At 34.8% G+C, this 25948-nt stretch overlaps 3 protein-coding genes across 4 annotated transcripts; 2 read left to right on the top strand and 1 right to left on the bottom strand.

The window, feature by feature from the left end:
* Positions 1–11979, top strand: LOC105343256 (thioredoxin-related transmembrane protein 1). Of its 2 annotated transcripts, none has more exons than XM_011450552.4 (8): positions 1–153; positions 4225–4340; positions 5999–6044; positions 7632–7760; positions 7944–7989; positions 8183–8284; positions 8885–8983; positions 9154–11979. In XM_011450552.4, exons 1-8 carry the CDS (start codon positions 32–34, stop codon positions 9268–9270), a joined length of 777 nt encoding a protein of 258 aa, XP_011448854.2. In that variant the 5' UTR covers positions 1–31; the 3' UTR covers positions 9271–11979. The 2 variants fall into 2 exon arrangements, with proteins under 2 accessions (XP_011448854.2, XP_011448855.2); XM_011450553.4 differs by lacking the exon at positions 5999–6044 and adding an exon at positions 5488–5533.
* Positions 11980–12052: 73 nt separating this feature from the next.
* LOC105343255 (uncharacterized) lies at positions 12053–21067 on the top strand. The gene is made up of 7 exons (XM_066086536.1): positions 12053–12191; positions 13098–14683; positions 15122–15241; positions 15520–15955; positions 16313–16555; positions 19305–19447; positions 19830–21067. Exons 2-7 carry the CDS (start codon positions 13117–13119, stop codon positions 19901–19903), a joined length of 2583 nt encoding a protein of 860 aa, XP_065942608.1. The 5' UTR covers positions 12053–12191; positions 13098–13116; the 3' UTR covers positions 19904–21067.
* Position 21068: 1 nt separating this feature from the next.
* On the bottom strand, positions 21069–23274 carry LOC109620589 (tripartite motif-containing protein 3). The gene is made up of 2 exons (XM_020073338.3): positions 23022–23274; positions 21069–22773 (listed from the first exon to the last, which is right to left on the bottom strand). The coding sequence occupies exon 2, from the start codon at positions 22767–22769 to the stop codon at positions 21084–21086; it is 1686 nt and encodes a 561-aa protein (XP_019928897.3). The 5' UTR covers positions 22770–22773; positions 23022–23274; the 3' UTR covers positions 21069–21083.
* Between the last annotated feature and the right edge of the window lie 2674 nt (positions 23275–25948).

Below are 25948 nucleotides of genomic sequence, written 5' to 3'. Positions count from 1 at the left end.
AAAGGAAGCGCGAGCACACGAATCAGGAAAAATGTTTCACGTTTTGTTTGTTTCTGTTACAATCCTGTTCTTCTCACAAACACAGTGTAAACCAATTGAAGTGACGGAAGATAATTGGTCCGATGTTCTCGAAGGAGAGTGGATGTTGGAATTGTAAGTCTGTGTAATGGATTTGTTGAACTTGTTGAAACCCATGAACACAAGAACACGTCATAGATAATTGTCAAGAATGTTTTTTTTTTTTTTATATATATATATTTTGACAGTTGTTCTTAGCCATTTAACAACATTTCTGTACAGTACCGATATTTCAAAACAGGGACGTATAAACATACAGAAAAGCAACTCTCGCAGTTTTCTAGTCGTTTCGGCCTTTCCCCCGTTCGACGCAAGATATGTTCGGACCCTAGTAGTTTCGGCCCTAGTCGTTTCGGCCTATGTTTATTATATATGTTTTGTTAAAGAGACATTACCTCTATTTTCGGATGTTTTATATATTATAAACAATGTGGGGTCCTGTGAGATTATCAAACAATTTCACCTTGTGGAATCCCACATAAAGGGGGCCGTGATCGTGTAACACGGGGGCCATGATTTTGAAGCAGTGAAAGTAGGTCATCAAGTATTCACAGACTTATTACATTTAATTAAAACCAAAAGTATCGCACAGAAGACAGATTATTGATAAACTACCTCTTGTAACATGGCCGGGAGTTGAGATATCTCTGGAAAAGCTCAAACTCAAAACAATATGCAGGTGGGGAAGGCGCCACATATTATTTTCAGGGTATTTAATTAAAAATTTCGAATCCCACCGCAGAACTTCCAAGTTTTTTTCATCCAAAATCATTCCATGTGAATAGAGAATCTACATTTATAAAAGAAAACCAACTCACGTGTGAATTGAGGAGTATTTGATCGAAAACCCGATGTGGTGTAGGGGGCTTTGATCGTGTAGCGAATTTCTTAAGAGATTTTCTACTGATTCACCACTTTACTTGCCTCAAACATTTTCCTAAACACCCTAACCAACCTCGGAAAGTGAATTTTGTTAAATTCATGTCAGGATCAAGAGTCACCATCTTTGATAACAAAAAAAAACGAATGCTGGAGAAAATGTACCCAGGAGAAAACGTACCCAGGAGAAAACGTACCCAATTTATAGGGTACGTTTTCTCCAGGAGGAGAAAACGTACCCGGGTACGTTTTCTCCAAGAGAAAATGTACCTTATGGAAATAATAAATAATGGTTTTCATAGATATTCTTAAATGAAATAAAATATACAATGAACATTTGTATCATTTGTTGCTTTAGATTTTAAATGCATAGTCACCATTAAATGAGAGTCAACATCTTCCTAGGTTTATATCTTTAATAATAAGGATGACTGATACCTGAAATATATATATACATAGTACATTAGTAAATGATTAGTTATCTCCTCCCCCGGGGACAAGTTTTTTTGTATACGAAAAAAAAAAACTTAAACAAATAAAGTCAAGTCTATTAGAAAATAAATCTTCAGGAATGTTCTGTTAAAGTCTTCCGGACGCGAACAAGATTAAACGTATGATGTCCTTTCACAATTTTAAACGCAAAGTCTCTAGATTCACTTATTAATGTCTATGCATAATTCATTAATCAGTTCCTGATTCATCAATGTTATGTTCTGTTGTGTTGCGGCGGGGCGGTCTTCGTGGTGTCAATAGTTCCTTTTCTCCAGCTTTATTGTGTGGCTGAAGACGGGATAGAGCACGTGGTATCCTAGACTTAGAAGGTACATCTGGTTCAGGGGTGTGGTGGAATGACTGGTCCAAATCTATTTGTGTAGGCTGTTGAATTGTCTGAGTCTGAGTCGCCTGTTTTTGAGTGGGGACTATAATAGGTGCCTCATTCAATGCAGCTGGTTGACTTAAGATTCTTGTTGGTGATAAAGACGCTGGAATCTTGGGCACTTGTGGCTGTGTCGTCTTGGATGTAGTTGGAGAGCTCAAGATCACTTCTTGATGTTGAACTGCAGTTGGTGCCATCAAAGTACCTTGTGTTTGGTTGGTTTGAAAAGGAGTGAACTTTCGTAAGTGTTGGCGGTTGCGGATAGTTACTCGGCCTGTGCCATCTACACGTATAACATACTGGTGGTATTGGCGTACTTCAACAACTGTTCCTGTACGTTCCCATCTCCTGGGATGGTTGCCTACCAAGTTTTGAATGTATACATGATCTCCAACCTGTAGTGTTGGCAGGTGATGAGTGTGTTCATTCCACCGTTCATGTTCCCTTGAATGACGTTTGGCAAGAGCCATCTCTCGATGAGACATTAACTCAGTCCATGTTTCATGTGGAGAATATCTACCCATCAGTATGGGAATGGCATCACGAATGGGTCGTCCAAACAGAATCAATGCTGGTGATGCTTTTGTCTCTGGGTCAATCGAATTTCTGTACATCAGTAAAGCTCTCTGGAATTTGTCAACATCCAGAGATCCAACAGCAGAAATGTTGTCCACCAGCATGCGTTTTACTGTCTTTACCGCAATCTCAGCCCTGCAGTTAGCGTGTGGGTTTGCAATTGATGAAAGTCTATGACGAACTCCCCAGGCTTTTAAAAACTCTTGAGTCTTCCCTGCTGTAAACTGTGGACCTCCATCAGACGTCAACTCCTCTGGGATGCCAAATGTCACGAAAGTCTCACGAAGTCTCTTGACAAGTCCTTCTGCACCTGATTCAGACTTGTATACCATTGGCCAGTTTGAATACCTGTCAACAATAACTACATAGTCATTACTGTTATATGTGAAGTAGTCGCTGCAAATCATCTGGAATGGATAATCTGGAGGTGTTATGTCAGATGGTGGCTGCATAGGGTTTGACTTGGCCATCTGATGGCAGTGAACACACTGGTCTCTCACCCTGGCAATATCTACTGTGATCTCAGGCCAATATACAGAGTCCATAGCCCTTGCACGCATAGCGCTGACTCCTTGGTGGGCTGCGTGTAAAGCATCGAGTACTGGTGCAAGAGCTTGGTTTGGGCTTATAAACCAAGGAGCATATGCATTTGCCATGGCAAGACAAATGAAACCTTTTCGTGCTCTTTTGAAACCATCCACAACATTCTGCTGGACAAATGAATTAGATGAAGTATTTCACAAATCTAAAGAGATCATTATTCAGGAGATGAAGGACGGTGTTCGAGAGTAAAGTTGAAAACCGAAAACCGAAAGGGACAAAATGAGATGATAACGTGAATTAAGTTATTAACACACCAAGTATCAGTCATAAATGAGAGTCAACATCTTCCTAGGTTTATATCTTTAATAATAAGGATGACTGATACCTGAAATATATATATACACAGTACATTAGTAAATGATTAGTTAACCATGGTCACGTATACTTAGATTATTAAGACAATAATTTGTAACATACACATACACGAACGTGGCCTGAGCAGTTTAATTAGTCGACAATTAATCCGCCATAAACGAAACCGTTAAATAATTAGTTTTTATTGCAATCTCATTTGGAGAACTAAATGATGAGTATCTCCAGAAGTCGATATCGCGTTTTTTAAAACATTTTTTTGAAAATTATCTATAAAACAAAGTTGCTTAATAAAACCAAGTCCAAGTCTTTTAAATATTTGTTTGATTCATATATATGGAAAATACTACGAGATGTAACATTCAACAGTCAAAATTATAAAGTATTAAATTTATTTATCTATGAATTTCTTACATTTTTGTATATTTATTATGCAAAATAGTATTTAAAAGTATTAAAAACTATTAAGTAGTATAATTATGATTTTCATAGGGTACGTTTTCTCCTGGAGAAAACAAACCCTAGAGTTTGGGTACGTTTTCTCCTGGGTACGTTTTCTCCTGATACCAAAAAACCCACACCAATACACTTTACTGGACTGGTGAAAGTGTTTCAGAGATACCCAGAGGCAAGTAAAGTAATGACATCTTAACTGAAATATCTCGGAAATATTCGGCAATAAAATATTATAAATTCCTGATATAGTTTAGTTTGTCCCAAACAGTGGGCAACCTTTTTGTGTGCAATAAATATATACAGTATATTGTATGAATTAAACTATATTTACAGCTCCTTGGTCCATCAACCCAAATTTCCCATGGAGATACAATTCTGCAGCTAACAGCCTAACAATCATTGTTGAATGAAGATGTGCTTTTCAATTTATTTTTATTTCCTAGTATGGCTCCTTGGTGTCCAGCTTGCAGAGGATTTGTAGAAACATGGGACAAATTTTCTGACTGGAGTAAAGATTTGGATATTAAAGTAGGAGTAGTGGATGTAACAGAAAACCCAGGCCAGTATTTGATTGTTGTTTATCAGGTTTGACACAGCCCGACCGTTTGGAGGTTTTACTTGAATATGGTGGTAAATTGCCTGTATGGTACCCGTTCTTTGCCAAACAAACATGATTAAAAAATTGAGCACCTGATGTACATCTTTGAAAATCATTATTTATCATTCAATGGCTCTAATGAGTGTAAATTTGTTTTTCACATAATTGAATGAAAGTGATCAAAAGTAGAGAATCTCAAGAAAGAGGCTATGCCTGATTTAAAATTAAGTCAGTCCTTTTGAGAAAAAAATTGGATTGATAATTTGGAAGTTTACAGATGTATACACATTTTATCTTTTTTGAATGCCTTGGTGCAAAAATTAATCCATCAGATTTTTTAAAAAGGAAGATTAATTTATGAAGTACACATGCCTTGTTAATTGACATGATGCACTTTTTTCCTAAAAAAATGAAACTTAAATGAAGGGTACCTTGCAGGAGATTGTCCACCAACAAGGATTAAAACATCACATTGGTGAGCTGTGCCCAACCTGTGAATACTTTGAAAAAGTTGGACACGTACCTTTTCCTTTCAGTGATGTAACTCCCATAAGTTGAGTTTGCGCACAGGAAATTTACACATTTAAAATTATTTAAAAAGGGTTTTGATTTAAGAAGTAAATTTAAGATTATATTATAGAAATATAGAGTTATTGCATTAATTGAATTAATGCACAAGATTTTTCTGCTTTTTGGTCAGTAGAAAATATGTTTGACATTGGTTAATGGTCATCAAATGGGAGATTAATCTCTGAAAAGGAGGGTATGTCCAACCTATTGTGTGCAGAGTCAGTTTGGAAAACAAAAAATGGGTCGATTAAACAAATTCTCTCCTAAGTTGAAATGCTACTGTCATATCAATTTGTAATAGATATCAATAGAGACAATAAATAGCTTCAGTTGCTATTTGAAGAATTTATCTGATTTTGTAAAAAGCAAATGTCTCCAAGGCAATATTTATCAAATGCATTTATAAATCTTTCTGTTTTGACTCAAATTGGAATGGAAAAATTCTAAAAGATATGAAGTAGAACTTTTGAACTGGTCTACAAGTGAGAACAAAAGGAGTGTCTTTAAGAGTGGAGGAAATCTCTCGCTTCAATTACAGGTTTGCTTGGAAGATTTTTGACTGCATCTTTACCGTCAATTTACCAGTAAGTTTGGATAGGTAGTGAGTGCAATAATGAGGTTTAATTTACATATATTGTACCTTTTTCTTTCATTACTTTTGACTTTTTTGTGCCGTTTTACATATTTTTGTGGCTTTTATTAATAATTTTGACATGAGTATCAAATCAGAAGTAGAAAAAAAAACCCATACATTCCATTAGAATTGAATGTAATTTTGATCAAGATTTTAAGCTGTTCTTCATTTGATAGTCATGTCAGCAATGCATTTAATTTTACAATATATGGAAGCCTTTAAAACATTATTCTACAAAACATGAAGATAATTATATACCTACTTGTCAGGTGTGGAAAAATATATCTTCATGAAATGTATATGTTTACAAAGGTTTGCATTTCATGCTTACACTAATCTGTATGTCTTGCCAGGAACAATGTGCATGTGACACTGTTCTATGTTCAACATTTTGACCTTTGCCCTCTATTTTTAGGTCTCAGTGGGAGATTCCTGGTTTCATCCCTCCCTTCTCTATATCAGTAAGTCAACATCTGTCCTGTGCTCCAAATTGCATGAAAATTGTTTACCATAGAAGTTCTCTATGCCCCCAAAGAGTATTAATATTGTGAAATTTAAAGTACTTCTTTCTGTGTATTTTCTCGTTAGATGAATAACAGGACCGGTACTTTTCAACACTTTCACATTTTAAACAGTAAAAGGTTTTGATATCTCTTAGCTGGATATGACCTAAGCTAACACTAAGATAACACACATTTTCACTTTTGGACTTTGTAGTAGCTAATCTTCCTGTATAAAGTACAATTAGTGGATTATCTTCTTACTCTATAAAGTACACTTGTTTTTAATTTATACTATTTTATCATCATTATAAAAATTGGTCTCTTTTTTTAAGATTAAAAAAAATGAGGGCAAAGGTCAACAAATCACTCTTTCTTTCTATTTGTTTGTTCTGTGTGGACTAGCTGTTTCTGGTTTTTGCTTAAATACAAAAGTAGTAGGCAATCAACATACCTGTATTTCATTTTATAGATGCTTAAATAATAAAACAAATGTATTTAAGGTAACTCCATACTCTTAAAACTATCTGATGAAAGTTGAAAAACAGAACTGATTTCAATTTAATAGACTTAAATTTCATCAATTATTAGAAAAAATATACATGTCATCACACTTTTTGAGATGTCAGATAAACATGAACTAAAGCATGATTTAGCATCAGAAAACCGTATTTTTTTGTTTAAAGTGAAATATTTGTAGGCAGAAACTTGTTTATCTAGTTTAATTTTATTGTCTACGGTGTCAGAAAGGTATAACCACAAACATATTTTAAAATTAATTGTTGGGATGAGAAAAATTATAGCATTTAGACATACAACTAAGAGAAAGGTCAGAAAAAGAGTTATTTCCCCTTAGCAAAGATAAAATATATAAAAATTTAATATTTAGGATGAAATCAAGCTGCGAAAATATCTTGAACTTAACAGTAATTCTAGTTACTTCCATGTGATTCTATTCACATAAAATATATAAAACTATCTTGCACAAATTTTTAAGAATTCAAAGTTTTACGATAAAGTATGACATCACAGAACACTGGATCTACTTTAACTGTAATCTTATTGTATGCACTGTCAAAAAGCAGTAGATATACATGTATTCAATGAGTATTTGTATAGATTATATACCAACCAGCAGCATATATCATTGTACAAAATTGTTGATGAGTCAAAGTCCAAGTCCATTGTTCCCTTAGAATATATATGTTTTTCTTACTTTGAAGATTGTACACTAAAAGGATATTTACACAACAATACCTAAGCCAGTACAATATATACAGCGTAGCGCTTCTAATATGTTTTAATGATCTAATATTAATATCTAACTATATATTATAACGTAATCTCGTCGTAAAATAAGTCTAAAAAGTACAACATAAACATGTATTAGTAATTTTTATTATCAAATGTAAAATGCCATGTTTTATGATCAGTGTATACTAATTAAAAATAAAACAAACCTTTCATATTATAGAAAAATTGATTATATTTGTGTCAGATTTCACATTGAATTCCACAACTAGCATCCCCCTCTTTCTTTCTCTGTAGCATTAAGAATGGGCAGTTCCGTCAGTACAAGGGCGGGAGAAAAGAAACAGAACTGGTCAGTTTTGTAGACGACAAGAAATGGGAGGAGTTGGACCCCATCCCATGGTACTTCTCCCCAGCTTCTGTGCAGTAAGTACATTTCAGTTTGTTTTCTAACCTTCTTTGAATTGTTTCTTTTTATGCATTATAAAGATTATTGCCTCTTTATATTACATTCAAATGTTACTGATCCACTAAATGTATATTTCCTGACATTATGCTAATGTTATGTGATGTTACAGTGTAATACAGCAGATAGCTTCTCTCTTTCAGAATGGCTGCTCTGGGTCAGTTCTTCAAAGCTGCAATGGCTGTCAGGGTAAGGTTTAATGGCTTTCTACTGATACAAATACAGGTAGTTGATATTGATACATGTACTTCTTATGGATCATGTAACTGGAAAAATGTAATGATTTAGCAACGTGGGCATTTAAAAAGAAATATTTTAGAGTGAACAGAGATCCACAATTGTTTGTGTGGTTATTGTGACATGTACGTGTTTCTCTTTGCAGGATATTTACAATATGATGACGAAAGAGTATGGGATACCTGAATGGGCCTGTTATGTCATCTTTGCCATAGCAACCATTCTACTTGGACTCATTCTTGGTTTGGTAAGCATTTATGTGGGATATTTAGTTTTACCTACAAAGAAAGTACAGAATTTTATTAAGTATTTTTATCACCCCCAAAGACCAAAGATTTGGGACTTATTGTAATGCTTTAGTCCTTTCTGTCATTCAGTCTACCAAAGGTGGAATGCTAAACTAAAATCCTGTCCTAAGGGCATTCTTAGAGTGTCTATTTTGAAATATTGTTTCATTATTCAGACAACTTTATGCTGTTTCTTATCAATTCAGTTTAATTTTTAAGTATTTTTTCTCCATAAAATAGAGAAGTTCAATAAAAACTTTTATCCATTTTTCCATTAACAAAATTCACCAATGTTCATGTGGCTCCTATTAATTATATAATGAATACATAATTGTAAAAGGTCTACTTGGTTTGGATAACACATTACATACATGTAGATATAAAGGGTTCACACTGGCTCAAAAAATAAAAAAGATCTACTAAACTAGCAGTTTTTCTTGGGGTAGATAAGAGTTTTTGAATATAATTAGATATTTGATTGACCATGTAATAACATTGCATTCTTTGAATGACCCACAAGAAGTGATTATTACTTGACTTATTTTTATGTACACTTTCAGTTAATTGTGCTCTGCTGCGACATGATGCTCCCATCCAAATATGTCCCAAATCCCAAAGAGAAACTCCAGCCAAGGCCCCCAGCAGAAGGGGTGCAAAAGGTAAAGTTTCTCCTGATCAAGACAAGAGATGCATAATTATACAAATATATTGATGTACATAAAAGTGCATTCCAAGGTCCTTGTATTTAGAGGGTAATAAAATTCTTCAAGTAGCAAAATAACCCTGTGAATAAATTTGATTATATTCCCTCCTTGTTTCTTCTTTTCAGGAGGATGAAGATGCTGATGGAGAGGAATCGGAAACAGACATTATTGATGACACAAAAACTACAGAGAAAGATGGCGACTCCAAACCAAGAAGAAGGAGAGTGAAGAAAGCAGATTGAGCATTAGAGACATTAGATTATTTTAAATTGTGACACTGGTCTTTATTTTGAAAGGAGTTTGTATGTGTTTAGAAGGCAGGGAGGGAGGATGGGGTTCTAGTAATTTGCGATTGCTTTGAACTTCTTGTGTGAGGACTGAAATGTGTGTAATGCATTTGTATGTGATGATTTTATCGTTTTACTTCATATTCTACAAGTTCCAGATAGTCAAATTTCTGTGTTTTAGGAAAAAAGATTTACAGTGTAGCAGTCGAAATTTTAGGGTCATTTCATTGATATTTTAATTTCTGTTTATTTTTTTTTTAATGAGTGAGTGTGCCAAACATGAAACAGTGTTGATTTTAAATGCATGTTACACCCCTGCGAATGTTATTGTCATTTAAATTTTAGACCACGTGCTTTTATTTGACCCTTTCAGTTTCGCAGTAAAAATGGTACCTCGTGTTTATAGTCTAGTTCATAGAATCTATAGGTACTATAGTAGTCAGATATTAAATCTAGAGGTTTATTGATTTTAAACTTTATCTTTATTAATTGGTGAATAAAATGTGTTCTAGAAATAAATGTGACAATACAAAAAATAGTTTTTGTCAGCTGTTCCAACAATTAACATGCTAAGTAGAGATCCCCCCTAAGGATTAATTTTCGATCCGCGCCTGACCTAGTAATAGCATCAATAGGAAAACAGACTATACAATTTTATGCAGAATGTTCCTTGAAAATGACTCGATATACTAAGTTTTTATGCAAAACAGACATCCATTATTTTTTTTAAAACATGGTATTGCACACCACAAGCATCAAACATGGATATGATTTTATTAAGGCACGCAATGTTTATATTTTCAACCACACAACACGTGGTTGAACACGAACGATAACTCTGTTCTAAATATTAACGTTTAATATAAAAAAACCCTAAATGGTGAAATAAGACGAACTTATTAAAAGAATTTCATGTTTTAACATAAACCAAAGTAGGATACGATATGAAAAACGACCAGTACTTACGTATTTTGAGAATATAATCCGAACACTTATACTTCCGCTCGAAATTTCACAGGAACTGAACAAATCTTGGTGAAGTCTCGTGAACTTTCATTCGAGCACCTCTGGATTTATTACATACTTAGCAACGATGAAGAAAACATTCCGAACACATTCGCAGGGGTGTGTTAACTTGTAGTAAGTTGGCTCAATACATGCTACCATGTGTATTTTAAAAGCAGATATGAGAAGACTTAATTGAATCAGTTTTCTGTGGGTTTTTTTTTTTTAACTTCTAGACACTTTACATGTATTTGTGCTGCTGAATATTTTAGTTCACTTCCATCTTTTAATTTATTATTAAAATACACAATTTATAGAAAAGAAAAATTGACATCATCTTTCAATTATTTAACAGGTTATTTTATAAATGCATACATGCATTTGTGTACAATTGTAGCCATATTTTTGAAAATGTGTAAAATGTGTGTGTAAAATATAGAGTGTTTGTATTTTGGTTTTGACTAACTTGGGGTTTTTTTCCATCCTGGTATATGTCTATGTTCTTGTTTAAAAGGGTTTTTTCAGGCAAGGATGACTGTAATTGTTTTCAATTGGGAAATATTATAAGAAACATAGGCATTGTAAAGATAATAAAACAATTTATCGATTGGCTCAGACAAGATCAATTGCAGAAGAAGAGAAGGAAAGGTCATTGGTTATTGTATTGTTTCTCTATGGAAGTCCAATGTTAATTAAGTCTAATTGAATTTTTATTTTAAAAATACTTGATAGATTGAAGTGGTTTCTGTTTGATTTTTTTGCATTGATTTACCCTGCTATTTTCTTATTGCATAAGGTCATTTTTTTATTTTGATGATTTAGCGAAAGAAATACCAAAATACAAATCTTTTTTAATAAAACATTAATGAAAGATGTCTTTTTGGATAAAATATTAATGAAAGAAATACCAAAATACAAATCTTTTTGAATAAAACATTAATAAAACATTGCTCAATGGCTGGAGAAGAATGTTGTTTTTAATAAGATATCCCACTTTATCAAATTATAGTTCAACTTAAATTCAAATGGTTCATAGTTTTTTTTCATTTGACTGTGATATCACAATTACCGTACATGTAGGCATACATATATGAATTTAATAGTTTTATTCCATCTTAGAAATGTACTCGTTTTACTAGTATGAATTCATGAATAACCATTCCTTTGAGTGTTCTGCTACTGTTTATACATGAAGAAAATTTTTAAAAGGTGATCATGAACATATGTATTGTGTCATAAATATACTGTTAGTATATACGTCCCTGATGACTTCTTTAAGAAATATTTTACATTTTTTCCTACATTCTACCAGAGGCATAGATAACAATGTTAATTATGTCTCTGATTCTGCAATTAAGATTTATTTTCTTTTATTTCCATGGAGTTAGATTATTAAACTGAAGTGGATTAATTTTTATGTTCAACTGATACAGCATATGCCAACCAAATAAGCTTGTCATTTTTAACAATGGGAAATATTGTACATAGATATTTAATGCATTTTATACTAATTAACATGTCATTGTGTACCTGTAAATACAATTAAACAATTCATTTTGTTTTCAGTTCTTTATTAATTTTTTTTAGATGAAACAAATAACAAGCATTAACAATTTTTTTTTATTTTTTTCTATGCAAGATTCAATAAAATTACGAAGTTTCGTGTCTTTAAAAGTGTCGTATTTTGAGAAATCCCCCAGTAAAAAATGATCTTCTGTGATTGGAGGAGGAAACGGTACTATATGCAAGTTTTTACGCAGTGAATATGGTGAAGATGGTACAAAATCGGATGTCACAAGTTTGGAATCAAATAGAATTATTTAAATGATTTATACAAGTATCACTTTGATTGCTCCCATGCGAATTCAGATGTAAGTGTGTCCAGAGACATATCTCTGGTGTGTTTGAATACCAATCAAGGTTTCCGTTTATATCGATCTCGACATAACTTTGGTCAAGTGATCTATATATATTGCATGGTGTATGCTAATGAGATATAATTGCATATAGTTCATCATCAAATACACGTGCTGCTGACGATAATTAGGCATTATGAACGGTAATTACACCAATGAATTGCAGACAGTGGTGTAACGCTGTTTAAAAGAGTTGCGACCCTTGATCAAGACGGTTGATACAAGAAAGGAATTGTTGTTATAAAACTTGAGATAAATACTGTACCTTTTTCTCAAAACAGAGGGTCTTCAAAAGAATTTGAAGGATTACCTGGAAGCTAACTTTACAGTTCTGTTTGTGTTAAAAAGTTGCAATATATGGCGCACAATTTTTTTTGTCGAACAGATTAAATTCATTTCCACACAAATTATGTGGAAAAAAATTAGTACTGTACTGCTGAATTCTTTACGCAATTTGCTATTGATATCGTCACTTTACTTACCCTAGACTTTCTCTTAAACGAGCTAACTGACCTCTGAAAAGTGTCACAAAAAATGGCTGGGTTCCATATAATTGTAATTGTAATAGCTTGCCTGCTCATACCTTAAAAATTCTTTCACTGGATGCCTGCAAACAAGAAATTATATTGGTGCGGCCTTTCTGTTGTATGATGATTGTTCATGTTATGTAGCATATTGTTAAAACCTTTCTGTTTTAAACACAATGTTAAGAGGTTTAATTATAGTGGTAATTTGAATATCGTCCTTCTATCGGTGCATACTTAGTTACTGACAGTATCAGTAAATCTGTTCTGATATGTTTTAATCAGGGACGACCAGTTATTGTTAGATACCTGGTAATGATATTTTCCTCATTTTCAGGTATGGCTGCTAGATCACAATGGAAGAATCAGTAAAAAACGGCCCATCATCTGCCAAAAAAGCCAAAGTGGAGAAAGAAGGCAATGGATCCGCCGATGAAAACAGCCATGAGAGTGGAGGGTTTGCTCTGTCTGCTGAGGAGGAAAAAAACAATGATTTATTTGACCAAGATACGGAACCCTATGTTATAGAAAGCTGTGAATCCAATGAGAATTTATTTGGTGGAGGAGATGTGGGTCCAACTAACAAAGATGCTGACAGTTCGGTCAGAGAGAGAGCAGAGACACCTGTGGTGGAGCTGGAAGAGAAGGAAGAGAGGGATTCACCATCCAAGGTGAAGAAGATTGAGTCTGTTCTACAGGATGCAAAGTTGATAACGAACATTGTGGATGGTATTGATGTGGAAATGGTGTATGAGAAACTGAAGTCTCAAAGAGGAAATCCTAATAGAGTGGACTTAGTGATTAATGAAGTTCTAGAGGATGTTGAAAAGATGAAGAAGGGAAGAGTTGGAGCAGATTTGAAGGAAGAGGCAGCTTTTGTAGAGGATTTAGTGAAAGTGATTGACAAAGCCACTGCCAATTTATCAAAACTGCCAATGACAGCTGGAGAAATACAGCAGATGTTGAAAGAACATAAAGCCAGGGTGGACAGGGTGGATTATGTGGTCAGTCAGATATTGGTCAAGCATTATAAACGATCAACCAATCAGAAAGAAGAATACATAGATGACATGATGAAGGTATTGTCAAGCGTGCCCTCAGCTGACCCTGGGAAGATTTATGAGCTCATAGAGAAAAACTGTCGCGATACTGATCGAGTTCAAAAAGTCATCGATCATCTTCAAAATAATCATGGTCCATCAGGTTCTTTGAGAAAAGAATCGTCCCTTCCAACAGATCCAAAATATTTGGAAGATCCCCTTTACAGGGACATGAGAATCGTTTGTAAAGTGTTACCTGAAAAGGAGCCAACTGAAATATATGAATTTCTGGCAGCTCATCATGACAAGAAAAATCGTCTCCAAGTTGTGATCGAGGAACTTATGAAATCAGGAACAGACTCACAAAGTTTTCTGGAAAGTGTAGATGCAAATTCACCATCTATTTCAGATGTTATGAGAATTGGGACAAATGGCTCGTTGCCCAAAAATATCCAAGAAGAGGTGGATGAGTTGATGGAAATATTTCCAGATTGTGATCCCAATTATCTGTATGATAAATTAGAGGAGCACACCAATGATAAAGAGAGATTAAAAAATATTGCCATGGAGTTGTTTGAATACAAAAACTACCCCAAATTGAAAGACACTTTAGAAGAGAGGAAAAGACAGGCAAAACATAATCAGATACAGCATCTACAGTTTGAGATGGAGTCCTTTCTAGTTCGATTCCCGGATCCCATGGGCACGTTTTCAAAAGCTGACAAAGAAATGACCCCGTCCTACAAAGATCATGCAATGCAGCAGCTAAGGAGAGAGTATAGGCAGCTCAAAAAATCCTACATCACAAAAGTCCTCGAAACACATAATTATCATTATCACCTCAGCAAAAGAGAGATTGAACAAGACATAGTAAATATTACTGGTGAGTGCACTATTTCCTCATGTCTTTCTGCCATTTTGATATGCAAGTTTTTCAAAAATTTAAAACCTGATTTGATCAGTTGATCAACGTCTTTGGTTAAGGAAATCATAATTGTTTTGATTTACCGAAAATTGCATTGATTTAGTGTTTTACACATCTGTTGATTCCTAATTAAATGGGAGGTGTTAATATTCGTCCAAAATCGAGAGAAACACCAATCGCAGATTTTGAAATCTGGCTTTAATATTTCTCTAGAAGGTGTAAACTATATGAAATTATACCAAACTTTGATGCTCTTGATTTGATATTCCTCATGATTTGACACCAAATGCCGGAACTCTGTACTCGCTTTAAATAAGGAATCTACTGTACAATAGTGTTACAAACATACGTGTATGACCATTGATTGTTATTTAATTGTTTTGATTTTCATTACAGCAAACTCTAGGAAGCTCAGAAAGCAGCCACTCAGTGAGGAGGAGTGTCAGTTACCCAGGGAGCCCGATGAGTTCTTCTACTACGAGAAGCTCTTCTCCGAAAATGAGGAGGAAATCAAAAGTAACAATTGAATTTATAACTAAACCCTACTGGAAAAATGGTTTACGCTGTTGTAAAGTACCATTTTTAGGAGTCGAGCTATAAGGTAGTGATCATTGCATAAAAAATACATAACTGGCTTTAGCAGGTTACGTAAATTTTTTCTGCAATTCGCCACCTTCATATCCTGCATGAATCATAAAAGAAAGCATTTTATTGTTTAAATAAGGGCATTTAACAAGGATAATACAGTATGGTGAAATATAAATAGTAATGATGGCTATTTGCTGTGGTTTTAGGGTACCTGCATGACAAGAAGCAGGTCTATGAACTTCGTCTCCAAGAGGCCCGGGACAATGGAGAACTCATGGAGTGTCAGTGCTGCTTTGATGAGGAGTGCCTCTTCGAAGACATGGCCGCCTGTCCTGAGGGACATCTGTTCTGTAAGACCTGCATCCGAAGATCGTCCGAAGTCGTGATTGGTGAAGGAAAGACTGACTTCAAATGTCTAAATGGATCCTGTTCGGAGAAGTTTTCACTTGCCATTCTACAGCACGTGCTACCAACCAATGTCTTTTCCATTGTGTTGAAGAAGATGCAGGAGGAGGAGATCAAGATGGCGGATATCCCAGATTTAGTGTCCTGTCCTTTCTGTAGTTTTGCCACTATAATGCCGGATCAAAACGATAAAGTGTTCAAATGTTTGAATCCAGATTGTCTAAAGGAGTCTTGCAGGTAAATTTTCTTTGATTGATGAAGCTTTCTGGGACTTTAAATACTGTCTATGCATCTGCTTAATAAAATACAGTTATAGAGAATATAGATTTAAGATTTGTTTATAATATTTTATATCTGGATTACATCAATTGATCTCTTTTACAAATTCAACTTTGATCAATTTATCTAAAGTCTGTCACAAAGATGTGCTGTTTTGAACTACATGTATTAAGATTCTGAAATTTAAATGCTCATAATAAATTTATGAATCATCTTAGAATGCGATTTTGAATGAAATAAATTTTTATGGGAAAAAACCTAAGAAGATTTGTATGGTAAAATTGAGATACAATTGAATATTGGTTTAATTTCCAGATTGTGTAAAGAACCAAATCATGTTCCTTTGCGCTGCGATGAAGTGGAAAAACAAGGGGAGACAAACATGAGGACCTACATCGAGGCGCGACTGACAGAAGCCATGATTCGCCGCTGTCACCGATGTCAGAAAGCCTTTGTAAAGGAGTTCGGCTGTAACAAGATGACCTGTACGTGTGGGGCCAGCAGTTGTTATGTGTGCAGAGCAGAGGATATTGACTATAACCACTTTGGAGATTCTAAGTAGGTGTTAATATTTAGTATATTAAACTATGAATATAGTACCAGTGTTGTATAGCAGTTTTTCCCCCATAGTAGCTTTTCCCCCCGGAAAACCTACTATATAGTGGCCTTTCCCCCAGGGGGGAAAAGCTACTATATAGTAGCTTTTCCCCCATAGTAGGGTTTCTCCCTCACGTTTTTGGTTCAGATTTTATAAAAAATATTTATGGAAATCCAGTAAGGAATAAAATCAATGTATCTACACTCCCAGTTGCATACATGTATATCTGCATTCATCTGTACAGGTTAAGTTTCGTTTTTTCCGATTTATTATTTTTATAGACAATGCTGAAAGTTGAACATGTGTGTAATGGAATTACACATAGAACTTAATTTAGGTAATTTATTGAAAAAAAGTTTTACAAGTTATACACTTATATGCGTAATTCTGTGTTCTGAAATTGTATTAAAGGAGAATGTTTTAAGAATTTCTTGATAAATCTATCAGACTGTTTGTCTGTTTGTGAAAATTTCATCCAGGCTAAACCTCTGTTTTAGAGAAATTTTGTTTCCGATGTTTCAGAGCCCGATTTTATTAAAATCCTATTAAAATAATTATAGTGCATATTCTTTAGGGTCCAATGTCTCATAAACTAGAGATAACCATATCACCATATTTTTATAGTGGCAGTGGTTTACCACTTGAAGATGACTCTGAAAATTTCAGCCCTCAGGGTAGGGGCCCTTGATGTTTCAGGGCCCGATGTTTAAAACCCCATTATAATGATTGAATAGTGTTCTATAAGTGGGGACCCGAATCTCAAATTCTAGAGATGACCAATTAACCATATTTTCACAGTGATAGTGGTATACCACGAGTAGATGACACCGAAAATTTAAGCCCCCATGCAGGGTAGGAGCCTTTGTTGTTTTCGAGCCCGATGTTTGAAATCGAATTATAAAGAATTTTTTAGGGCCCCATATCTCAAAAACTATAGATGACCACATGAACATATTTTTACGGTCATTTAAAAGTAAAAACATCATTTAAAAATAATTAAAATACACAATTACTTATATATTTCTTTATCAAAATGATTGAAAATTACGTTTAATTCTGCTGCTTTTTTTTAAATTCACGAACAAATTTTTTTTAAAAAGGTACGCGGGTAAAATTCATTATTCTTCAAAACATTTAATAAATTCATAAGATGACTAATGATATAATAAATAATTAGATAAATAAATCAATGAATTTTTATTCATAAAAGGAGAAACCGAAAATCAAAAATAAATAACCAACCTAAGCGCATATACGACTTTTTTACTTGTTAGTTGATTAGAAGAACAAGCTTATATTTAAAAAAAAAGGTCAGCTCATCACAATATATGTGTTGGTTGTTTTGGGGGTTTTTTTTGTTTTGTTTTTTTAATTACCCTTGTTTAATTGTTCGAAGAAATAATATGGTACACAAGTAAATCTTTATTGCAAAAATATGAAACAAATTATTATAGTATAATTTTTTTAGGTAATTGAATCGTATATCTTGATTTATATGGCATCGTTTTCAAAATTGTATATTTATAAATCACGTTGCAAACTTAAAAGTGAAAAAATTAGCAAATAGTGAGTGACAATATAAACATAAAGTTATTCAGGCTCCATTTCACATTTTCCAAAGTAACCAGCAAAGATACCGACATTGTTCTGGTTGTGAAGATATTTCATTGCTTTTTTTTAAATGTTTACATCATAATATCTCGCGTTTCGTAGAAATGTGCTTAAAATATGAATATGCGTAACTTTAAAACGAAATGGTAAACATTAACTTTACACATGCTGTTAATACATAATTAAAAAACCCCTTACCCATTATTTAGAACCCCATAAATCAAAGTAAAACTAATACATTTCAGTTTCTCATCATATCATTGCATCCTGTCTCCCGTTTGATCATTAGAAGAAGAAATGTATAATTGTTTTTAAGATCGTCAATTCTAACGGTATTAATTAGGCGTATTTTCACTCAAATGTGTTCTCACGTGTTCATAACGTCGAAGTCAAAACTGAAGATAAGCATCGATTAGATGAAAAAGATTCGAGGTATTCTGAAATTCGTGTAAAAGGTGTTCAAAAAAGCGGTGAGAACAGGTAAATAAACGATGATGACACATGCATGTTATGAAGGCGCATAAAAACCATGTATTTTATTCTATGTATTAATAAATGTCATAATTATCCTTTTTTGTGAGAAATTAATATCTTATCAGTTACTGCAAATTATTGTCACGAATTGTCCGCCATAAACATAGCCGGAAAGTAAAAATGGGGGAAAATCCACTATATAGTAGGTCTTCCGTGGGGGTAATCTGGCTATAAAAAGGGGGAAAGCCCACTATATAGTCAGCTTTCCGTGGGGGAAAAACTGCTATATAGCCATTTTTCCTAGGGGAAGAACTGCTATATAGCCATTTTTCCGGGGGGAAAGATGGCTAGGGGGAAAAGGCACTACCGGTATATAACACCGGTACATGTTCAAGTTTAATGAAGGTAAAGATAAAAAGATGTAATTCAATATGGATGTACATGTTGTATATAATCTAGTCAAACAAATTCCATCCAAATTAAATCTTTGGTAGAATTATCTCTGTGAGCTGCATTTGATTTGGTTACTAGTACTTTTTACTAAATTTTGGATGGATTCTCAAAAATAGTTTTATAAAATTGAAAAGCAGTTAATGGCTTTTTTGTAAAAAAAAAAAATTTCAGCTGTAACGAGGGTGACATGAATAAACTGCACAGGGAAGAGATGCTACAGGCAGCCACCGAGGCCAGGGATAAGTATCTACAGGACCACCCAGAGGCAGCCGAAATCAACCTCAAGTATGACCCCCTGCAGCACATCCAAGAGTGTAAGTACACGGACAGGGCATTCTCAAAATGGTGCAAAATTTCATTTGATTCCTCGTTTTAATATTTCTTTTTAGGAGGTTGGTTGATAAACAGAGTACCTATCAGACTTTTACATTTACCTATATCTTTAACTATAGCCCTTTGTCTCACGGAGATTAAATATAGTCTACAAATGGTCTTAATCATTTTGCCCTCTTAAACTGCATCACGAGATTGATTTAGACAGTCATGTTATATGTGGTAAATAGAACTGTTCCCCAGGGACGAACATCATATCCTGTCTCTTAAGAGATAGGTTGGTTTTTGTGCTGAGGCGATACAAAAACCATTGTTTGATCTTTGTGAATCTTTTATCATATCAAACTTCTTCATCTCTTTCAGTTGAAGGTTTGCAAGAAGGTGGTGATGATGGTCAGGATGAAGAGTATGATGAAGAAGATGATGAAGATTATTAGCATCATCAACAGTTTGATGCAGATTTTACTCCTCAGAATCTGTGACACAATATATTGATATTTAGATTTTTCATATTTGAAAAGCAGTTTGTGTTGTAATAGTATTTATAGTTATCACATGTATTTCATACATGGTCATGTTTGTTAATGTTTTTTTCATGCTCTTTGAATTTTCTTCCTAGATGTTTGAGCGGTATTATCAATTTACTTTATTTCTTGCTGAACTAGAAAGCAATGAGCTTTGTTACGATTCATGTATCATACCGGTTCTTTTTTTTTTTAACTGCTGATATTTTGATGACTTGTCCCTTTTTGATTATGCACAAATTTTATTTAATTTGAATGTGCAATAAACCATATTTTTGTTTCTATAGAAAATAAAAGTTTTCTTTTATATTCTAGATATTGGACACATCTTGGTTCTCATACATGTATTTGAAATTCATTTATTGGGATACCAGTTATTACATAGACCGGTACTTTTTATTTTTACATACATGTTATTGTAATGTACATGCTGTAAAGTTGTAAACTGATGTTAATTTTTTATTTTATGCCAAAGGCTAAGAAAAATTTTTTTTTTATACCCACTACCAATTCATCCAGCCTTTACTATCAAACCAGTTTACAGGTGAAAATTGTCTTATAAATGTTTGTTTAACCCTTTATCTATATATATCTTTATATATTTGTTTTAAGTGTTTGCTTTAAAGGAGAGTGAGTTGCAAAATCCTTGTACCTTATGTCATAAGCTAACATTTGTGATAGTGCATATTAATAAGATCACCACTTTATCATCTGTCAATAAGATGAGAAATGACATCAGACAATGATAACATATCAGTTTAATGAGTCGAAAATCACGTGATCATGCATTATTATACCGGTACACGTGGCTCAACAGTATGCACATTGCAGCCATGTAAACTGGTATTGATTTATAATGGCAATATAATAGCTGTTGGAATTTATGAAGAGATTCTTTTGAATCTCGCTGCTTTGTTTTTCATGGTCAAAAGTATCAGTTTCTTTTTTTATCAGCATTTTCATGAGATCTCAATCATTTTAGTTAGGCAATTAATAAGTTAAAGATATTCAGAGAATAACACATGCACTGTTTTCAACATTTTTTTGTACTAGAAAAATAAATATAAATGAATATTAGTCTGCGATCGATCATTTATTTCATATACTGAATCACTTTCACTTTGCCACTATAGAATTCAGCAACAAACAGTTTGTCGCTTTTATCCAGAGAAATTCCGTATGGGTTTTCTATTCTGCAGTTGTCTATACAACGGAGAAAGCTTCCGGTTGGAGCGATCACGTGGATACAGTTGTTATGGTGATCAGCTGTCAGGATCTGGTGTTTGCTGTCTGTGGTAATGCCTCTGGGCTTGAAAGGTCTAGTTTGAGAGGAAGCAGCATGGCCAGTGTATCTAAATCGAACTTTTCCAAGATGGCTGACCACCACAACAGCCCCGGCTCCCCAATCAGCCACACAAATATCAGAGTTCTTGTTTTCAGTGATGTATTTGATTTTGTTGTTTGCTGAATATATTGGTTTGCCTTCGTCGTCGAATTGAATCGTTTGCTTCTCCGTGGAACCCGTGTAACGGGTTACTTTGGACTGTGTTTCGGCGTCATTGTACATGGTAACCATGATGTCACCCGACGATGTTATGCAGAGATTTAGAGGTTTCCAGTTTTGCAATTTGATCAGTTCTTCGATATATCCATCTGTGAACTTGTTCACTGTTCTGTTTTTGACATCGGTATAGAACAATTCGTTTGTTTTTGCAATAGCTACATCGCAAGCCATTTCTCCCGACTTGGTCCTAAAACTCTTTAATAACGAACCCTTTCTATCGATATTTTTCATTTCACAATTCCAATTTGAAACCCAAAATTCTTCTTCACGAGAGCAAGAGACATTGCGTAGGAAATCGTACCCCGTTTCTACGATACCTTCAACTTTAGGTTCCTCCAAAAGACATTGCTCTGAGAGGACTTCCAGAGGTTTAGATGGTGGCTTACTGCATTTGGGTGCATGTGTGGATTCTACGGCGGTTATAGAGGGCGGAGTAAGACTACAGAACAACTTTCGAAGTTCTCTTCTCTGAACCTTCAATGGTGTGAAAATTGGAAATGTACTTTTGAGCGTCGGTGGAAGCTTTTTGAATTCTGCTAATTTCCCTTCATAATCCAGGGACTTGGATACGTCTCCAGAACTCAGCACTTCTTTGATTTCTTCGATAGCCGAATTGAGGTCATCTATCAGTTTTGTGATACTCTGCAAGTGGGTTTTCAAAACCGTCCTTTGCTTGTTTTTCATCTTTTTGATGTCGGATTTAAGTTTATCTACCATGCAATCGACTTCTTCATGCCAAACTTTTCGCTGTTTATCCACGGCTACGTTAATTTTTCTATACCCTTTCTCCAAATTTGAAATCCGTTTTTCAATTTCGGCAGTCTCGTTTTCGTAAGAGGTGGTCATTTTCTGCAAGCACTCCATTTCATTGGCAATGTTTTCTTTCTTGACGTCCACGAGTTCCAAGATGCTCCGGAAAGCGTGGTGCGCATGCTCCTCAGAATCCACGCAGCTTGGACAGACGGGGCAGTTGCAGTCTATGCAGTCCTTGTCGCAGGTCTCGCCGGAATGTTTAGGACAGGGAGGGTACATTAGAGGAGACTTCTTCTGATCGACCGTCACAATATCATGTGGCGTCGTCTCGTCAGAAATGTGCTCACCAACGCATTCCTTGCAGAGTTGGACGGAACACAATTTACAATTCGCTTTTATTGTCCGCTCTTTGCAAAGATCACATTGTACGGATTCCTCCTGAACTTTTGCGGCGTCGTCCATTCTCCTGAAAGAAGAATTTTTTATCCGTTTTTGAAATAAAATATTTCTTAGATGATTGTTCCAATTCTAATTTGCAAAATTTATGTGACAACCAAATTACTTAAGGGATCGTATTTATTTTTTTTTACCTGCTGTCAAGTTAAAAAAAAAATTTGGCAACTGCTTATCACATTTTACTACAGGGTATATAAAATAGTTTATAATTGAACGATTGGGCTGTAAAAGAAAAAGTTATAGCCACAGTGATACTACCTTGAAACGATCCTGAAAAAGTTCACCGAAGATAGATTTCAAGCTCATCCGTTCATACCCCGGTATATTGTAATACCTTTTTTTTTCACCTACATATTTATACTTATAATCTCACTCTAATCATATCATCCTATTTATTTAATGCAATTGTCAGTCAAGGTTCTCCCAACCTTCAATGAATAATGTAGCCTGAAATGAACTTTCACTGCGATTTCTGATCCGGCATTGTCATGTGGTGACGATATCGTCTGCTGATGCATACTCACTAGCCCCAGATGTCGCACGGTTCACTGTGCTGTGTGTTACATGTACGTACGAGTGATCGATATATTGGAGAGGATATTGGCCGATTTCTGGAGCCGAATTACGAATAAAATGTTTAATAAAGTGTATTTGAAGATCACATGACGATTAAACAATTGACTAGCAATTCTTAACTAGGATTAATACCATCGTAATAGGGAGTTGAAGGACCGAAAGACTGATTGGAGTGAAAGTGGTGTAACCTAAAGTAGAATATAGACATATTATGTACGAGTCCAACTTATCATAAGGTTAATGATCAAAGTTGGGTTTTTTTCAGCTATTACAAATAAGAGAGGAAAGTATATGCTTGCATTATCTCAAGCCACGGTCCGGAGTCTGCAAACTGGATAGTCCTTTAATTTTCTCTTTTAGTCTAAATGTCAAACCAGCTGCAGATGTATGGTCGTGGTTTGCGGCCATAGGGTACATGTGTAGTTTTCGAAATTAAATCTTGATCCAGTTGCTATCATCAAAAAGAGATCCCGTATGAGTATACAAACCAGGCACGTAGCATCGTTTTTGAAAGTTTGGGGGGGGGGCAGACTCATCCCAGAATAAAAAGGAAACGTTACTTTTCAAATCCAGAAAATCCTAATACGTGGGGGGGGGGGGGGGGGGGGGTACATGGTCCCATAAAAGTGGCCCCCCTGATGCTACTAGCCTGCAAGCTAGCTCAAATTCACATCGACAATTAACAGTGGAAGGAATAAATTAACGGTGTCGCCGGTTCGGGTAGCGACGATAGATGTGCATGTAATACTGAATTGAATTTTTATCATGCATGACATTATCTTACACTATCTATTACTTCTTAATAATGGACCAATTCATACATGCAAGTTCGCACTGCATAGGCGTCGGAACCGGGACGCTAGGGGGGAGCTTTGCCCCCCCCCCCACTTTTTTTTTGCAAAGTTAGACCTAACCATTAGGCATATAGCATCATAGAGGTTCAGCACCCCCATACTTTTTTAAAGTTTTATTAAGATTTATTAAAAGATTTATTAAAAGCTGAAATGCGAACATAAAATAAGATGAATTTCAATGAGCATTGCTCCATGCATCGTCGCAAACCAATTCTACTGTCACCTCCCATCTGGCGGATAGGAGGGAGCTATGCAGACACCGGACCCTAGCTTAAGACGATTTGCTTTGTTAAAAATTTCACCTGCTCCGCTTTTTATTCCTCCTTGAGCACCATGGTGAGTACAAAAGCCCATTATGCTCATTTTCGTAGGTAAAAAAATATATCTTTTTTCACGAATAAACGCGAAACTTTCGCGATATAACGCGTAACCTTCGGGAATAAACGCAAACGCGAAGTTTCGCGTTATATCGCGAAAGTAACGCGTTTATTCACAAAAGTTTCGCGTAATATTGCGAAAGTAACGCGTTTATTCGCAAAAGTAACGCGTTTATTTGCAAAAGTTTCGCGTTTATTCGCGAAAAAAATATTTTTATTTACCTACGAAAATGAGCTCAATGGGCTTTCGTAGGCATTAGCTATACCTCGACGAGATATTCGTTGTGACTACTTTTTAGCTCACCCAGACGAAGTTGGGAGAGCTAATGCTATACCCCCGGCGTCGGCGTCAGGACCTGGTTAAATTTTTTGTTGCAGGTTCTGTATCTAAGTTATTACTTATCCTGTCTTCACCAAACGCATCTGGACCTACTTATGGACTTGAAAGACTTGGATGCTGAGTCTGGACAATGAGTTCCAAATGCTATAGGAGGTAAAGGTTTTTGGAGCAGGTGCCCTTTGAAAGCCATTTCTAAGTTACAACTGGTTCTAACTTCACAAAACTTTCATGGATGGTGAGTCTTATGATACTGAAGCACCTGAAAGACTTGAATGCTCAATCTGAGCCTTACGTTTCGGATGCTGAATGATGTTAAGTTGCTTAAGCTGGTTAAAGGTTTTAGATCAGGTGCCCTCTGATGATTATATCTTAGTTATTACTGGTCCTATCTTCACCAAACTTGGATGGATGTGAGTCTTATAATACTTATGCAATGCTGAATCTGAGCCATAGGTTGCGGATGCTGGATGAGGTAAATGGGATTAAGCTGGTTAAAGTTTTTAGAACAGGTGGCATTTGATAGACAAAGTTATTATTGGTTCAATCTTTATCAAATTTGAATTGATGAATATTGTATCCTATGATATCATACAATATTGCCTCATATGAAATATTGTATCATGTGATAACATACGATGTTGTGTAATATTATTTTGTATTATTTAGTATATTATTTTATATTATGAAATTGTATCATATGATATTGTAAAATGTAATATTGTGTTATATAATAATAATGATAATAATATCTATATAGCGCTTTATCTTAAAAAAACAACAACGCTAAAGCGCTTTATACAGAGTACGTCAAAAATACATACTGTGGAATCATAAGATTTCGTGGTGGCTCAATTTTCGTGGAATTCGTGGGTACCTCTCATCCACGAATTAACATCCTACACGGATTGATAAATTGGGTAATAAAATCATATTTCCTTTTGAAGGTATAAGAAAATACACGAAATTACCTCCTCACGAATCTGTAAAATCTAAGCAATCCACGAAAATTGACCCCCATAAATGTTAATGATTCCACAG

Source organism: Magallana gigas, chromosome 6 (assembly GCF_963853765.1).
Source record: "Magallana gigas chromosome 6, xbMagGiga1.1, whole genome shotgun sequence".
Lineage (NCBI taxonomy): Eukaryota > Metazoa > Mollusca > Bivalvia > Ostreida > Ostreidae > Magallana > Magallana gigas.
This window is presented reverse-complemented; position numbering and strand designations above follow the sequence as displayed.

What these genes read in the sequence shown, in the direction of transcription:
- LOC105343256 (XM_011450552.4), top strand. Translation starts at nt 32, where the DNA reads ATGTTTCACGTTTTGTTTGTTTCTGTTACAATCCTGTTCTTCTCACAA. An exon ending in TTCTCCCCAGCTTCTGTGCA is followed by an intron (nt 7,761 to 7,943) that starts GTAAGTACATTT and finishes TCTCTCTTTCAG; the next exon opens with AATGGCTGCTCTGGGTCAGT. An exon ending in CAGCAGAAGGGGTGCAAAAG is followed by an intron (nt 8,984 to 9,153) that starts GTAAAGTTTCTC and finishes TCTTCTTTTCAG; the next exon opens with GAGGATGAAGATGCTGATGG.
- LOC109620589 (XM_020073338.3), bottom strand. Translation starts at nt 22,769, where the DNA reads ATGGACGACGCCGCAAAAGTTCAGGAGGAATCCGTACAATGTGATCTT.
- LOC105343255 (XM_066086536.1), top strand. Translation starts at nt 13,117, where the DNA reads ATGGAAGAATCAGTAAAAAACGGCCCATCATCTGCCAAAAAAGCCAAA. An exon ending in AGACATAGTAAATATTACTG is followed by an intron (nt 14,684 to 15,121) that starts GTGAGTGCACTA and finishes TTTTCATTACAG; the next exon opens with CAAACTCTAGGAAGCTCAGA. An exon ending in TGTCTAAAGGAGTCTTGCAG is followed by an intron (nt 15,956 to 16,312) that starts GTAAATTTTCTT and finishes TTTAATTTCCAG; the next exon opens with ATTGTGTAAAGAACCAAATC.